This window comes from Chrysochloris asiatica, unplaced genomic scaffold (assembly GCF_000296735.1).
Source record: "Chrysochloris asiatica unplaced genomic scaffold, ChrAsi1.0 scaffold00251, whole genome shotgun sequence".
Taxonomy (NCBI): Eukaryota; Metazoa; Chordata; class Mammalia; order Afrosoricida; family Chrysochloridae; genus Chrysochloris; species Chrysochloris asiatica.
This window is the reverse complement of record NW_006408769.1, coordinates 948463-964545: the sequence shown is the minus strand read 5'-3', so window position 1 is coordinate 964545 and position 16083 is coordinate 948463. Positions and strand designations below refer to the sequence as shown.

The 16083-nt window shown below is 43.3% G+C and overlaps 1 protein-coding gene across 2 annotated transcripts; it reads left to right on the top strand.

Annotated features, from left to right (window-relative positions):
• Positions 1 to 4427: 4427 nt before the first annotated feature.
• On the top strand, positions 4428 to 15232 carry SNX20 (sorting nexin 20). Of its 2 annotated transcripts, XM_006873721.1 has the most exons (4): positions 4428 to 4560; positions 6643 to 6794; positions 14564 to 14634; positions 15127 to 15232. In XM_006873721.1, the coding sequence occupies exons 1-4, from the start codon at positions 4428 to 4430 to the stop codon at positions 15230 to 15232; spliced, it is 462 nt and encodes a 153-aa protein (XP_006873783.1). The 2 variants fall into 2 exon arrangements, with proteins under 2 accessions (XP_006873783.1, XP_006873782.1); XM_006873720.1 differs by having other exon boundaries at positions 14564 to 15232.
• The last annotated feature ends 851 nt before the right edge of the window (positions 15233 to 16083 follow it).

Genomic DNA, 16083 nt, shown 5'->3' with positions numbered 1-16083 from the left:
AATGAGACATATGCTATTATATTGTGTGGTGGTTATGTGCCGTGAAGTCAGTTCGACTCATAGAGACGCTGTACAAGGTTTCCGAGGCGGTAAATCATTATGGGAGCAGGAAGCCTCATCTTTCTCCCACAGAACTGTTGGTAGTTTTGAACTTCTGAACTTGAGGTTTGCAGCCCAATTCATAACCACTATGCTACCAGAGCTCCTTATTGCAATAAATGTCAAAGGGCTTTGATAGCTGCTGCCAAAATGCCAGTGGCTGTTCTGGTCCTGCTCTGTCCTGAAGGCAACCCTCTATGGAGTTCATCCACCATCTCTCACCAACCAATGGGCTACAAAGACCAGGAGCCAGTCACACACCCCATTTCCTGTTTTCAAACAGGGAACTTAGTGAAGCAGCAGCCATTTGTCTGCTTGCGGGCACTTAGAATGGATCACTGACGGAGACCTGTAACACAACTCCCAGATCCCTGGACACACGCAGAGCTCTGAGGCTTCAGGTCAGTGTTTAATCCCGACCTCGGTGCCTGAGTCCCATCTTCCTGTATCCTTCCTCAGTACCTGATGGGGGCAGGGTGGGTCACAGCCTTTACATGTGGGACTCTACGACCCAGCAGGAAGCAGTTCCTGTCTCCAGCACTTTAATCCCGTTGTAAATACTAGAAACTTCTGAAACTCCTCTTAGTCTCAATACCTGTGTTTCTTAAAAAGTTGTGCTGGGCACCCGTGTATCAGTCTAGCCCTGGGATGCTTGTGAAAAATGCAGGATTCACGTCCTCCACAACACCACATGATCTGCTAGAGCAGACTGTCTGGTGTCTGGAGCCAGGAAATCTGCTTTGTCATAAGCCTCCGGGTCCCTACCACCACCAGGAGATTTTGCTGCACTCACATTTATAGCCCCTGCCCTTGGTGAGGATTTCTCAGGTGAGCATCAGGTGTCCATGGTGACTATCCTTACCCCACTAAGGGCAGCTGGCAGTCCAGTGCCTCAGAGTGTGCCAGCATACTTTACTCCTCTCTGCTGGTGTCTCACCCCTGGTGAAAGGCATCTGCAGCGACCCTGTCTGCCCATCAGAAGGACTAGACATGCAGGCAGTCCTTGGAGGAAGTAGGGGGGCAGGGCTCCTAGAGGGGTGGGCAGGGGGAAGGAGGAGAAGAATCACTGTGTGCATATGGAGTTGGGTGTAGAGGGGCTGGGTGCCAGTAGCACCAACATTTGTAGCTTTTTTGTTGTGAAGTCTAGAGGTGTTTGCTAAAGAGAGTGTGGGGAAAGGAGGAACAGGCCCACAGAATCCCAAGAAGCTTTTGTCATTGCTGTTGTTATTAGGTGCTATCGAGTTCATTCCAACTCATAGCAACCCTATGCACACCAGAATCAAACAGTGTCCTGTCCTGTGTTATCTTCACAATCATTGTTCTGTTTGAGCCCATTGCTGCAGCTACTGTGTCAATCCATCTCTTTGGAGGTCTTCCTCTCTTTTGCTGACACTCTACCAAGTATGCTGTTCTTTTCTAGGGAAAGAGCTTTAAGAATCTAGGATTGTTTCACAGATGAGGAAAATAAGCCCTGGGCAGGGATGAGAAGCTACCCAAGATCCCATGGAAGGCACCAATGATTCCTGCATAATGAAGCTGGTTTTGGCTGCTGAATTTGATTTTTAAACTTTGAGTTCATGCTCAGCTCTCTGCTGAAGTGTCCAGCCAAGGCTACCATTTCTTGGGTCTTCCAGGGCCCTTAGGGCACATAGTTCTATGCTCTGACCTGGTGCCAACTGCCTAATCATGCAAACATCATTGGAAGGGCTGGGAATATTGAGTGTAATAGCACTCCCCATCGCCTGTTTTACAGATGAGCTGACTGAGGTGAGGCAAGTGCATAGGAGCACCCCCACGACACATTGGGCCATCACAAAATCTGGTTGCTAAGCATCCATTAGACTAGAGAGCACATGGCCCCCACACCATTCTGCCTTGGCACTTAACAGAACACAGGGACCCTTTCTCTAGCTGCCCATCATCTTATCAGCAGGACAAGACTTATGACCACACTTTACAGGTAGGAAACCCAAGGTCTAGAGATATTAAATAGCATGCCTACAGAGCTATGGTGTGGCACTGTAGGATAAGTACCGGACTGCTAACTGCAAGGTCGGCAGTTCAGACTGCTCTCAGAAATACTATACAGAGTCGCTTTGAGTTGGAACCAACACAAAGGCACATAATAACAATGGCCGAAGATCCACAGTTGTCAGAATGGAAGTCTAGGTATCCTGACTCCTTTCTGAAGCATGTGCCCTCTAACCAGGGAAACAATCATACTCTCAAACACAAGCTACATACCTGCTTGCTACTCTGATTTCCCCAGGTCTCAAAGGTAAGGACTTTCAGTAAACAGAGCCATCCGGAGAATGCCCCAGGGTTCCTGTCATTGTAGACAAGCAAGAGCTCCTGGCCCCAACTAATCTCACTTCTCTCCAGGTCAAGTGATTCCAGGAGACCCCCACCCCTGGATCAAGGGATGGCTGTAGCCACACCCAGGACTAGTTGGAACTGTGTGACTAGTAGTGGCCTTGCTTTTTTAGAAAAAAAAAGTCAGCATAGAGGTTGATTTAGCACCAGAGCTTGGAACTCCTTAGATCTTCTTGGGAAGTTGTTGAACTAACTTGCATTCTCATTTCAAATTCCTGTGCTTAAGTGTTACCCTAGTTACTCACCTAATTTTTTAATTGTCCCATTCTCTAGCTTATCTCAGTCATGTTTGATTCTATTCTAATTTACACTTTATTTATTTTGCAAGTATTTCTCAACACATATAGTACATATGGGCTTGATCATAATACTAGGGAATATTATGTTATTAAGTGCCATCGAGTCAGTTCTGACTCATAGTGACCCTTTATAGGGTTTCTAAGAAGCAGTTGGTGAGTTTGAACCACCAACCTTGTGGTTCAAACTGACCTTGTGATCCAGCGCATTAGTCCACAGCGCCACATCAGGACTCTAGGGAATATTAAGCAGTATTTCCTATTAGAATATTATAAGAATAATATATTATCAAGGTCTGTGCCAGACCCTAAACTAAGATTTTACATTGTCTGTCTGATTTAATCCTCATACCAGCCTCATGAAGGTAGGTTCTATTATGATGCCCATTGTATAGGAAACTTTGGCATAGAGAAGTTATGTAGCTTGCCAGGTGCCTTGTCAAGTGCTTCACTTACCTGGGTTACAAACAGAGTTAATACATAAACTGACCCCCAGGACTCTGCCTGCCCTCTGCCCTGAGGAGGGTGGAGAGGATTTTGTAATCAGCTCAGCCTGAGTTTGTGGTCTATCCACCACTTACTAGCTCTTGATCTTGGGCAACTCTAAGTTGCAAGTTTTTTTTTTTTTTTTTTTTTTTTTTTAATTGCAAAACAGGCACAACAACAGTTTCCATCACTCAGGGAGGTTCAAGTAAGAAAGAGAGACCATGCCAAGACAGAATACTCAGCCAGGCAGGTAACAAGCAAATGAGACAAATTAAGTTTCATTCACTGGGCACACTCACCAGCTGCATGACTATGGGTGAATCCTCAGTTTCCTCATCTGTTAATTGGGAGTTATAGATTTTTTGTGGGTGTTAAGTGAAACAGTCAACGAAGTAAACACTAGGCTAAAGGAGCTCTGGTAGCGTAGTGGTTACGAATAGGGCTTAAGGCTTAAGGTCAGCAGTTCGAAACTACCAGCTGTTCCATGGGAGAAAGATGAGGCTTTCTGCTCCCATAAAGATTTACAGCCTCAGAAACTCTGTACAAGGTCGCTATGAGTCGGAACCGACTCCACGGCACAAAACAACAGCAACAAATAAAATAGTAGGTGTGAAGAATCTAGGTGGCTATGAAGTGTATATAGTAAGTTGTTTGCTTAGATAGCAAGAAAGAGACAGACCAGGAAAATCCAAAGTAGTGTCCACTATCTCTGAATACCAGGATTTCATTACACAGGTAATATTAATGGAGTACTGGAATATTCATCTGGAAAAGCCAGCATCTTTCTCCTAAGTATCATTGAAGCCATTATCTTTGTTTTGTTGTTGTTAAGTGCTGTAGAATCGGTTCCAACCCATAGCAACCCTAGGAGTGACTGGTGAGCTTAAACCACCAACCTTGCAGTCCAGTGCATTAACCCACAGTGCCACACCAGGAGGATCTGTTCACCCCAGGAGAGATCTGTCCAGTACTCCACACCACGCTAGATACAAAGGAATAGTCCCAGGTTTAGAATATGGCAGCTGGGTGGGTTGTGGAGGGCTCAGCAGCAGGACCATGGTCATAGTCTTTTGCCTGCCAGTAGGGATTATTGCACAGATCATATGCTTCCCAGGAGCCCCAGCATAGGTGAACACTCACTGATTTCTCTTGTGTCCTTGGCAGCCTTGGAGCATGACAAGTCCAAAGCACCCTGGAAGTCCTGACTGGACAGGGCCGACTGTAGCCCAGAATTCGGCAAGGACCAAGCAGGAGACATCAGCCACTGGTCCAGACCTCCCATCCTCAGGACCTGAAGAACACTTAGGTAGGCTTGAAGCTTAGAGCTTGGTCAAGGTGTAGAGGTTTGAAGACATTTGAAGTAATCATGTTGGTCACTTCAATGTATGCAGTGGCATCTTCTAGCTGTACAGCTTTCTTAACTTGGGTAAATCAGAGTAGACAATGAGACAGGACTGGGGTGATGATTTTATGAGTCATGGCAGGGGAATGGGTAAGTGAAAAAGGGAAGGGCAAGAAGTCAGTATAGAGTGTTGAACAGACGACGCCTGTGGGCAACTGGGGCTCAATCTTAAAGGGGATCCTTTGGGAGACTGTATAGAATATATCTCAGAATTGTTCCATCTGAGTGGTGAGGAAGTCAGGCTATTGACCGACCAAATCCCACCCTTCATTGGCTGAGGGATGCTTCTGAGTAAGAAAACCCTCAGGCCAAGAGTGGCAGGTGCTTCTAGGAGGAATCCAATGGCATGGACTAGAATACTGAGTGCTGCATCAGCATGGCCAGGCACTGATAGCATATGCTAGGGTGCCATCTCTTGGAATAAATCTCCACTCATTCATTCAAGATGTGTCCATTGAAAACCTGCTCTGTTCCAGGTTCTATGCAGGGTACTGGGGAAGCAGGAACAAATCAAACATTAGGCTGATTCTCAAGTTTAGCGAGGGAACAGATCATTTAAAAGCAATTTGAAATGTCACGAAGAAAGCCAAAGGAACAGCTATGGGCTGATGCGTCAGACTACAAAGTAATTTGAACGGCAAGGTCGGTGATTCAAGCTCACCAGCTACTCTTTGGAAATCCTATACAGGGTCGCTATGGGTCAGAATTGACTTGATGGCACTTAATAATAACAACAACAACAACTCTAGACATGACAGTAGAAGTCACATGTGGGCTAGACCTTGATAGATCCACTGGAGAAAGATTTCTGGGACCCATAACCCTTTGAAATAAAATGCAAAACTATGTGTGCATTTTGCTGGTGAAGGATTCTAAATTTCCCCAAGATTCTCAGTGGGGCTCAGGGCTCACAGAAGGCAACCCTGTGTTAGAGTAGTCCAAACAGGGAAAGAGGTGGGCTACATTCAAAGCAGGAGTGGTGTATGTGCATAAGACAGGGATAAGAAGCATGGGTTAGATAGGGCCCAGACAGACAAATCATACTTCCACCATCCACTGGTGTGTGCTCAGGGGGTCCTGGTGACAACCGTGGAGCCAGTGTTGTAGGAAAAGCAGAGATGAGTGAGCTGTAGTTTCACTTCCAAGGAGCACGGGTTTCCCAATGTCAATCTACAGGCCAGAAGTAGCACAACCACAGTGCAGCTTCTTAAAACCAGGCAACCACATTGGGATGGTGGCCATTTGTAGGGGCAGATTATCTAGTAAGCAAGGTAAGCTTGGGTTTACTTGTGCTTACTTACTAATCTGTAGTGAACAGTTATGCCAAAGATTCTGCTTCTATGTATGGCCGGCATCTGTCTCCCTACCCACAGCACCTTCCTATAAAATAAAAAACCTCTTTTCAAATGTATAATCTCTGAAAGGCAAAGAGTATACAGTAAACAAGGTAAACAGGAACTTACTTGTGTTTATACTGAAACACATGCAAAATTGCTCCCTATAGGTTAGTATGTAAGCACAAGTAAATTCACACTTACCTAGCTTACTGAATACTCCTTCCCTGTCAGGTATTGCAAATTTGAAAAGAGGCTTTGATTCTATAGGAAGGTGCTGTGGGGTTGGAAGAGAGACTGACACCTATCATATCTACAAACATAATTTTTGATGTGGTGAAAAAAAAATGTTTAATTGTTCACTACAAATTAGTAAGTAAAGACACATAAACCTATGCTTACTTTGTTTCCTGGGTGATCTGATACTGGCCATTTGGGTATATATGTAGTGGGTGGACCAGCTAGGTTGAGTATAGAGGTCTAGTTGATGGCTCTGGTTGACCTATAAATAGAAAAGTTGCGGGGAGGGATATTTACTACCCCTCTTCACAAACTCTAAGGTTCCACTACAGACAAACCCAGCCATCTCCCCAAGCCTTTGCCTCCAAAGTGCACTGTCTGGCACAAATCTCAAAGCATGCTGTCCTTTCAGATGCCTCCAACAGCCTGAACTCCAACTCTAGCATGACCACAAAAGAGCTTCAGGAATATTGGCAGAATGAGAAATGTCATTGGAAGCCTGTAAAATTGCTCTTTGAGATTGCCTCAGCCCACATCGAGGAGAGAAAGGCCTCTAAGTTCGTGGTAAGCCAAGATCCAAAGTTGATCTTTCACTCCCTTACACTACCTCCTTTCTGGCCTTGGGCAAGTCCTGTGGCCTCTCAGTATTCACAGACATGAAATGGGCTGACATACTCTAATAACTCACAGAGTTCTTCCTCAGAAAATGGTCAAAAAGCCAGATTCTATGAGCACTTATTATGTGCTCAGCACTAAGTTAGGTACTATGAGAATTGTAGGCATTTAGTCATAGTTCCTGATGCTGAGAAGGAAATGGTCCCGTTGTGAAAATAAAATCTACATCTAAAAAACAATACATAATTTAATTCCATATTATCAGTAATCTATGTCCCTTCTTCATGGATTTTGACACCTCCCTGTAGCATCACCTTTCTCTTGCAGAGCAGCTGGTGGGCCCAAACCACCAACCTTTCTGTAAGCAACTCAACATTTAATCCACTAGTCCACCAGGGCTTCTTAACTCATGTTAGGGAATGTTAAGGACAATATCTATTGCTCATCTATCCATTTGTTGTACTGTGGTGGCTTCCATGTTGCTATAATGAAACCAAGACAGGTTTCAGTGGAGCTTGTACACTAAGACAGACTAGAAAGAAAGACATAATGATCTATTGAAAATTAGCCAAAATTAGCCCTATGGACCACAGCAAATTATTGTGTGGTGTAGTGCTGGACCACAACTTGTCTATCAATTTGTCATACTGTGGTAGTTTGCATGTTGTGAATCCGGAAGCTATGCCACCAGTATTTTAAATACTATTAGGGTCAACCATGGTGGACAGGTTTCAGATTGAGCTTTCAAACAAAGATAGACTAGGAAAAAGGAGAGATGGATTACTTTTGAGTATTTAGTCACTGACAACCTTATGAATGTTGTTGTTGTTGGGTGCCATTGAGTTGGTACTGACTCATAGCAACCCTATGTGCAACAAAATGAAACATTGCCCAGTCCTGGGACAACCTCACAATTGTTGCCACGCTTGAGCACATTGATGCTGCCACTTAGCCAATCCATCTCACTGGGGGTCTTCCTCTTTCTCTCTGACTCTCTACTTTTCCAAACATGTTATCCTCCTCCAGTGACTGGTTCCTCCTGACAATATGTCTCAAGTATGAGAGACGAAGTTTGGCCATCCTGGCCTCCAAGGAGCACTCTGGCTACACATCTTCCAACACAGATCTATTGGTTCTTTCAGCAGCCCATGACACTTTGAATATTCTTCTCCAACACCATAACTCAAAAGCATCAATTTTTCTACGGTCTTCCTTATTCACTGTCCAGCTTTCACATGCAGATGAAGTTACTGAAAATACCATGGCTTAGGTCAGGTGCACCTTTGTCCTCAAGCTGACATCTTTGTTCTTCAACACTTTAAAAAGGTCTTGTGCAACAGATTTGCCTAATGCAATACGTTGTTTGATTTCTTGACTGCTGTTTCCATGTATGTTGATAGTTGATCCAAGAAGATTGAAATCCTTGACAACTTCAATCTTTGCTCTGTTGATAAGTATGTTGTATACTGGTCCAGTGGTGAGGACTTTTGTTTCCTTTACATTGAGATGCAATCCATACTGAAGACTGTGCTCTTTGATCTTCATCAGTAAATATTTTAAGTCTTCTCTACTTTCAGCAAGCAAGGTATGCATATCGCAGGTTGTTAATGAGTCTTCGTCCAATCCTGATGCCATGTATTTCTTCATATAACCCAGCTTCTCAGATTATTTGCTCAGCATACAGGTTGAATAAGTATGGTGAAAGAATACAACCTTGTTGCACATCTTTCTTGATTTAAAAATACCCATGGCATAGCTTCCAGAATCACAGCAACTCACAAGCCACCACAGTACAACAAACTGACAGATGAGTGGTGGAACCTTATGAATAGCAGTGGAAAACTGTCAGCACTAGATTATAGAATATTGAAACATGATGAAGAACACCAGAATATTGTCACATATAGTGCCGGAAGATGAGCTCCTCAGGTCTGAAGGCAACAGGGGAAGAACTGCCTCCTCCTCAAAGTAGAGTTGACCATGATGATGTGAATGGAGCAAAGCTTTCAGGACCTACATGTGCTGATGATGCACAACTCAAAATGAAGAGAAACTGCTGTAAATATCCACTAATAATTGGAACATGGAAAGTATGAAGTATGAATCTAGGAAAATTGGAAATTGTCAAAAATGAAATGGAACACATAAACACCAATATCCTAGGCATTAATGAACTGAAATGGACTGGTGTTGGCCATTTTGAATCTGACAATACATAGTTTACTATGTCAACAATGACAAGTCGAAGAGGAATGGTGTTGCATTCATCATCAGAAAGAACATAAAATATCTGTTTTGACATTGACTATCTAAAATGGTCAGGGCTATAAAGGTGCAAAGTGACTGGCTTACAAATTTTAAAGAGGGAGTTTAGTTTCAGAGTGTGTGGGGGAAGGTAGCATCCCTACTGAATAGTTTTCATTTTGTCAAGACAGGTCTGGTGAAAGGAGGTGGGGATAAGATTCTTATGATACAATAGTGAGTAATTATTATCACAACTCATTGTGATTGGCACAACGGTAAAGGTAGAAGTTTTATAACATAAAGGGGGAAGTAGTCAATTTTATGTTTCAGGAACAGAGGACCCTAGGACCTAGAGCATGAGTGGAATGTGTGACCCTATGAGTGGAATGTGGTACCCTATGCAGAGAAGCAGTGACACCAGAGATAGAGGCAGAGATGATGACACGGAGAGATAGAGCAGTTGAGGACTCTATACTCATGGAAAGAGAAAGGTTGTATGCTGGTGGCCAGGATGCAGGCTTACAGAATGTTCCCTTTAGTTGTTTAAATGATTATATATTCCTGAGTGTTTTGGTGTCCATACAAAAAACAAACAGAGGGACTAGAAGCAACTACTGTTAAATGATGCTGCACAGGGGGATTGTAATCATTGCAATGCAATGACATACGATAGGATATGTGTAAAACCGATGTTCTCCCATGTAAATGATGACTCAATTCACAATAAAAACTTTAATATATATATAAATATATTTGTCTTGAAGTACAACACTATCTGTGATAGCATAATATCCATACTGGTGTGGCACTGTGGGTTAATGCTCTTGACTGCAAAGTCAGTTTGATCTGTAAGATCAAAATCAGTTTGATCTGATTCAAGCTTACACCTGCCGCTCCTTGGTAACCATATACAGGGTTGCTATGCATTGGAACCAACTCGATAGATGTTAACAACAACAACAATAGGGAAGACCAGTAAATACGACTATTATTCAAATTTACCCACAAGCCACTAAAGCCAATGATGATGAAATTGAAGAATTCTGCCAGCTTCTTCAGTCTGAAATTGATCAAACATGAAATCAAGATGTATTGAAAATTACTGGTGATTGGGATGCAAACTTTGGAAACAAAGAGAAAGTATCAGTTATTGGAAAATAACGGCTATGGTGATAGAAATGATCCTGAAGATTGCATGATAGAATTTTGCAAGACCAATGACTTCTTCATTGTAAATACCTTTTGTAAACAGCATAAAAGATGACTATATACATGAAGAATTGAAGCCTTTGAGTTGTGGTGTTGGAGGAGAATACTGAAAGTGCCATGGACTACCAAAAGAACCAATAGATCTGTTTTGGAAGAAGTGCAACCAGAGTGCTCCTTGGAGGCCAGGATGGCTAAGCTTTGTCTCTCATACTTTGGACATGTTGTCCGGAGGAAACAGTCGCTGGAGAAGGATGTCATGCTGGGTAAGGTGGAGGGTCAGAGAAAAAGAGGAAGACCCCTAACGAGATGGATTGGCCAGGTGGCATCATTGATGGACTCAAGTGTGGCAGCGGTAGTGAGGTTAGCACAGGATCGGACATTGTTTCGTTCTGCTGTGCATGGGGTCGCTATGAGTCGGTTCCGACTCGATGGCACCTGACAACAACAACATACATGAACCTCACCAAACGGAATACACAGAAATCAAATTGAAAACATCTGTGGAAAGAGATAGTAGAAAAGCCCAATATTTAGCCAAAACGAGGCCAGGGGTAGACTGTGGAACAGACCAGCAATTGGTCATATGCAAATTCAGGTTGATCTGAGGAAAATTAAAAGAAGTCCAAGAAAGCCAAAATATGACCTTGAATATATCCCACCTGAATTTAGAGATCATCTGAAGAACAGATTTGTTGCATTAGATACTAAAGACCAAAGATCAGAAGAGTTGTGGGATGACATCAAGAACATCATTAAGAAGTCAAGAAAGAAGGAAAAGACCAAAATGGATGTCAGAAGAGACTGAAACTTGCTTTCCAGTATAGAGATGCTAAAGCAAATGGAAGAAACAAGGAGGTAAAAGAGCTAAATAGAAAATTTCAAAGAGCAGCTCAAGAAGACAAAGTCAAATATTATGAAAAATGTACAAAGACCTGGAGTTGGAAAAACAAAAGGAAGACCACATCTAGCACTTCTCAAGTTAAAAGAACTGAATAAAAAATTCAAGCCTCGACTTGAAATATTGAAGGATCTTATGGACAAAATATTAAATGATGCAGAAAACATCAAAAGGAGATGGAATGGATATACAAAGTCACTGTACCAAAAAGAAATGGTCAATTTTCAACCATTTCAAGGAGTAGCATATGTTCAAGAGCCAATGATACTGAAGGAAGAAGACCAAGGTACCCTGAAGGCATTGACAAAGAACAAGGATCCAGGAATTGATGGAATACAAATTGAAATCTTTCAACAAAGTGACGAAGCACTGGAGGCACTCATTCATCTGTTCCAAGAAATTTGGAAGACAGCTTCCTGACTATCTAACTGGAAGAGGTCCATATGTTTGCCCATTTCAAAGAGAGGTGATGCAATGAAATGCAGAAATCAAGGGACAAGATCATTAATATCTCAAACAAGTAAAGTTTTGCTAAAGGTAGTCCAAAAATGCCTGCAAATGTACATTGACAGAGAACTGTTAAGGGTTCAAGCCAGATTCAGATGAGGACGTAGATTGAGGGATATCATTGCTGACTTCACATGCATCTTGGCTGAAAGCAGAGAATACTAGAAAGATGTTTTCCTGTGCTTTACTAACTATGCAAAAACTTTCTGTTGTGTGGATCATGACAAGCTATGGACAACATTGTGGAGAATGAACATTCCAGAACACTTAATTGTGCTCACGAGGAACCTGTATATAGACCAGGAGGCAGTTCAGACAGAACAAGGAAAAACTGAATTGCTTAAAATTAGGAAATGTGTCACCAGGGTTGTATTCTTTCACAATACTTATCCAATCTGTATGCTGAGCAAATAATCTAAGAAGCTATATTATATGAAGAAAAACAAGGCCTCAAAATTGGAGGAGGACTCATTAATGACCTGCAATATGCAGATGATATAACCTTGCTTGCTGAAAGCAAAGAGGGCTTAAAACACTTACTGTTGAAGATCAAAGACCACAGACTTCCATATGGGTTGTACCTCAATAAAAAAAGACAAAAATCCTCATCACTGGACCAATAAACAACATCCATATAAATGGAGAAAAGATTGAAGTTACCAAAAATTTCATTTTGTTCAGATCAGCCATCAACACTCATGGAAGCAGCAGTCAAGAAATTAAACGACATATTGCATTAGGCAAATCTGCTTTACAAGACCTCTTAAAATGTTGAAGAGCAAAGATGTCAGCTTGAAGACTAAGGTGAGCCTGACCCATGCCATGGTATTATCAGTAACTTCATATGCATGTGAAAGTTGGACAGTGAATAATAAAGACCATAGGAATTTTGCTGCATTTGAGTCCTGGTTTTGGAGGAGGTACTTTATAGAAAGTACCATGGACTGCCAAAAGAACAAACCAATCTGTATTGAAAGAAGTATGACCATAATGCTCCTTGGAAACCAGGATGGCCAGACTTTGTCTGTCATACTTCAGGCATAGTGTTAGGAGTCACTGGAGAAGGATATCATGTTTGGTAAAGTGGAGGGTCAGAGAAAAAGAGGAAGACCCCCAACTAGATGGATTGGCACAGCGACACCAGCAATGGGTTCCAGTGTAGCAATGATTGTGAGGTGGTGTTTCATTCTGTTGTGCCTAGGGTCTCTATGAATCTGCACCGACTCAAAGGCACCTAATAACAACAACATAGTGCTGGAAACCCTATACAGGGTTGCTACAAGTTGAAAGTGATTTGAAGGCACTTAATAACAACAACAATAGGTCTGTAAGGTGAATCTCTTAAGTTGGAAGGCACACAAAGTACACAGTGGCCACATGGATTCAGACATACCAATAACTATGAAGATGGCATAGGGCCCGACAAAATTTCCTTCTTTTGTACATGGGGCTGCAATAATTCAGAACCAGTCAACATTACTTAACAACACAAGAATATATGTGGATCACAATCAACCTTTCTTTTCCCTTAATTGAGTCCATAGTAATAATAATAGCAAACACTGAGTGCTCACTATGTGCTGGGCACAGAGGTTTTTGTGTATGGACTCATATAATTCTCATCCAATGAGGATACTATTACTATTCTCATTGTACAGGTTCAAAGAGGTTGTTGTTGTGGTTAAGTGCCATCGTGTCAGTTCCAACCCATAGTGACCCTGTATAGGGTTTCTGAGGAGTGGTTGATGAGTTTGAACTGTCAGCCTTGTTGTTCAAACAGATCTTACAGTCAAGTGCTTATTCTACAGCGCCACACCAGGACTCTGTGGGTTAATGTGCTGCACTACAAGGATGGTTTTAACCACAAAGTCGGTGGTTCAAGCTCACCAGCCACTACTCAGAAACCCTATACAGGGTCACTATGAGTTGCAACCAACTCAACGGCACTTAACAACAAAGTCTATGGTGGTGGTTGTGTGCTGTCGAGTCTGTTCTGACTTATAGTGACCCTGTATAGGGTTTCTGTGTCTGTAAATCTTTACAGGAGCAGAAAACCTCCTCATTCTCCAGCAGAGTGACTGGTAGAGTCGAACTGCTGTCCTGTGGTCAGCAGCTCCGCTAGTCATCTACTAAACTCCCAGGGCTCCTTCACTTGTGTTAGGGAGTGATGGGGCTGGGTTTGTAACACTGGCAGTCTGAGTACACAATCTGTGTCTTTAATTACTATGCATGATGCCCATGGAAACAGAACTAAAAAATGAAAGAAAAAAAAATTAATATATCACAGCATTACCATTATACCATCTAAACCCCTCTGGAAGTGTTAATTTAGAGAACACAAATGAAATCCAACCTTCCCATTTTAGAACACTGAGGCCCAATGTTGACAACGCAAAGTCAAGATAGATCCCCAGGCTTCATGTACCTCGTGTTCTCGTGTTCTTTATCCCCAGGGATGCCTCCATATTGCTGTGTCTGTTCTTCTTGGGTTGACCTTTGTCATGAATAGTGTTTGTAGCTTGGCCAATTTCAACGGCTATTTAAAACAGGGTTGCAAATAATAATAATAACCCATTTTCAGGATATGTTTTAAATCATCGCTATCATTTTTAGGAGCCCTGGTAGCGTAGTGGTTACTAATCGGGTTGCGAACCTCACGGTCAGCAGTTCGAAACTACCAGTGTAAAGATTTACAGCCTCAGAAACCCTGTACAAGTTCACTACAAGTTCGCTATGAGTCGGAACCGACTCCGTGCATGGTACATCACAACAACAACATTATTTTTATCTGCCTGGGCTCTCTCTTGTCACTTCATACCCTTTGCCAGACTGTCATCAAAGACTCTCTCTTTGCTTGTAGATGTACCAAATCGTTGTCATCCAGACAGGGAGTTTTGATAGCAACAAAGCCATCGTGGAACGGCGCTTCTCAGACTTCGAGAAGCTCCAGAAAAACTTACTAAAAAATTTCAGAGAAGAGATCGAAGATGTTGCCTTCCCCAAGAAGCACTTGATGGGGAATTTCACGGAGGAGATCATCTGTGAGCGCAAGCTGGCCTTCAAGGAGTACCTGAGCCTGCTCTACACCATCCGCTGTGTGCGCCGCTCCCGCGAGTTCATCGACTTCCTTACGCGGGCCGAGCTGAGAGAGGCCTTCGGCTGCCTGCGCGCCGGACAGTACACCAAGGCCTTAGACATACTGGTGCGCGTGGTGCCGCTGCAGGAAAAGCTAACCGGCCACTGCCCCGCCGCCTTGGTCCCGGCCCTCTGCGCCATGCTGGTGTGCCACCGCAACCTCGAGTGCCCCCTGGAGGCCTTCGCTGCTGGTGAGAGGGCGCTGCAGAGGCTTCAGGCCCGGGAGAGCCACCGCTACTACGCCCCGCTGCTGGACGCCATGGCCCGCCTGGCCTACACGTTAGGCAAGGACTTTGTGTCCCTGCAAGAGAGACTGGAGGAGAGCCAGCTCCGCAAGCCCACCCCCCGGGGACTCACCCTGAAAGAACTCACAGTCCGGGAGTATTTGTATTGAGGCAGCCTGGTAGCTGCTGACCTGAAGCTGGAGACTTGGAGGGTCACCATTGTTTGGTGGGCTATTTGGGCTTCATTTTGGGTTCTAACTTACAGGATGATTTTGGGCAAGTCCCTTCTCCTCTGTGGTCACTCATTTCCTCATCTGTACTGACAAAGGTGTGATTGAACTTCTTTGGAAATCTCAGTCCTGTGTTCCCTTGAGACCAGACTTCATAGCAAAACCACAAACCCAGCTCTCAAAGCTTTTGTACATCATAGGTGAAACATCACCCATTTCCTCTTAGACAGCTCTCTACAGCTGTTCTGAGTCTTTTCTGTCTACTCAACAAGGATTACAAATATTCCCACCCCAATTCCAAATATTCTGACTCTTCCTTCTTAGCATATGCACTCAACTCAGCAAAACAAAAGGTCACCTATTGTTTGCTCTCCCTGGAGTATACCCACCCTAGGGGATTTTAAGTCATCCTTTGAAGGGTGGGAGGACGTTGGGCTGGAAAGCAATACTGTCATGAGATTCTGTGATACAAAGTATTTTTAGTAAGGCAAAGTTGTCAAGAATATCTGTGACTGGCTGGCTGTGTGCCCCTGAGTTGGTTCTGACTCACAGCCAACTTGTATAGGTTTTCAGAGGGTGTAAATCTTTAATGCAACAGAAAGCCTCCTCTTGCTCCCACAGAGCACCTGGTGGATTCCAACTGCTGTCCTGTGACTAGCAGTCCAATGGATAATCCACTGAATCACCAGGGATCCTTTGGTTAAGGATAATACTATATTTTTACACAAATTGTGCGTGGCTTCTCCATTTGTTTGTTTGCAAACTACACCCTTCCTCTAGAAGGTATTTTT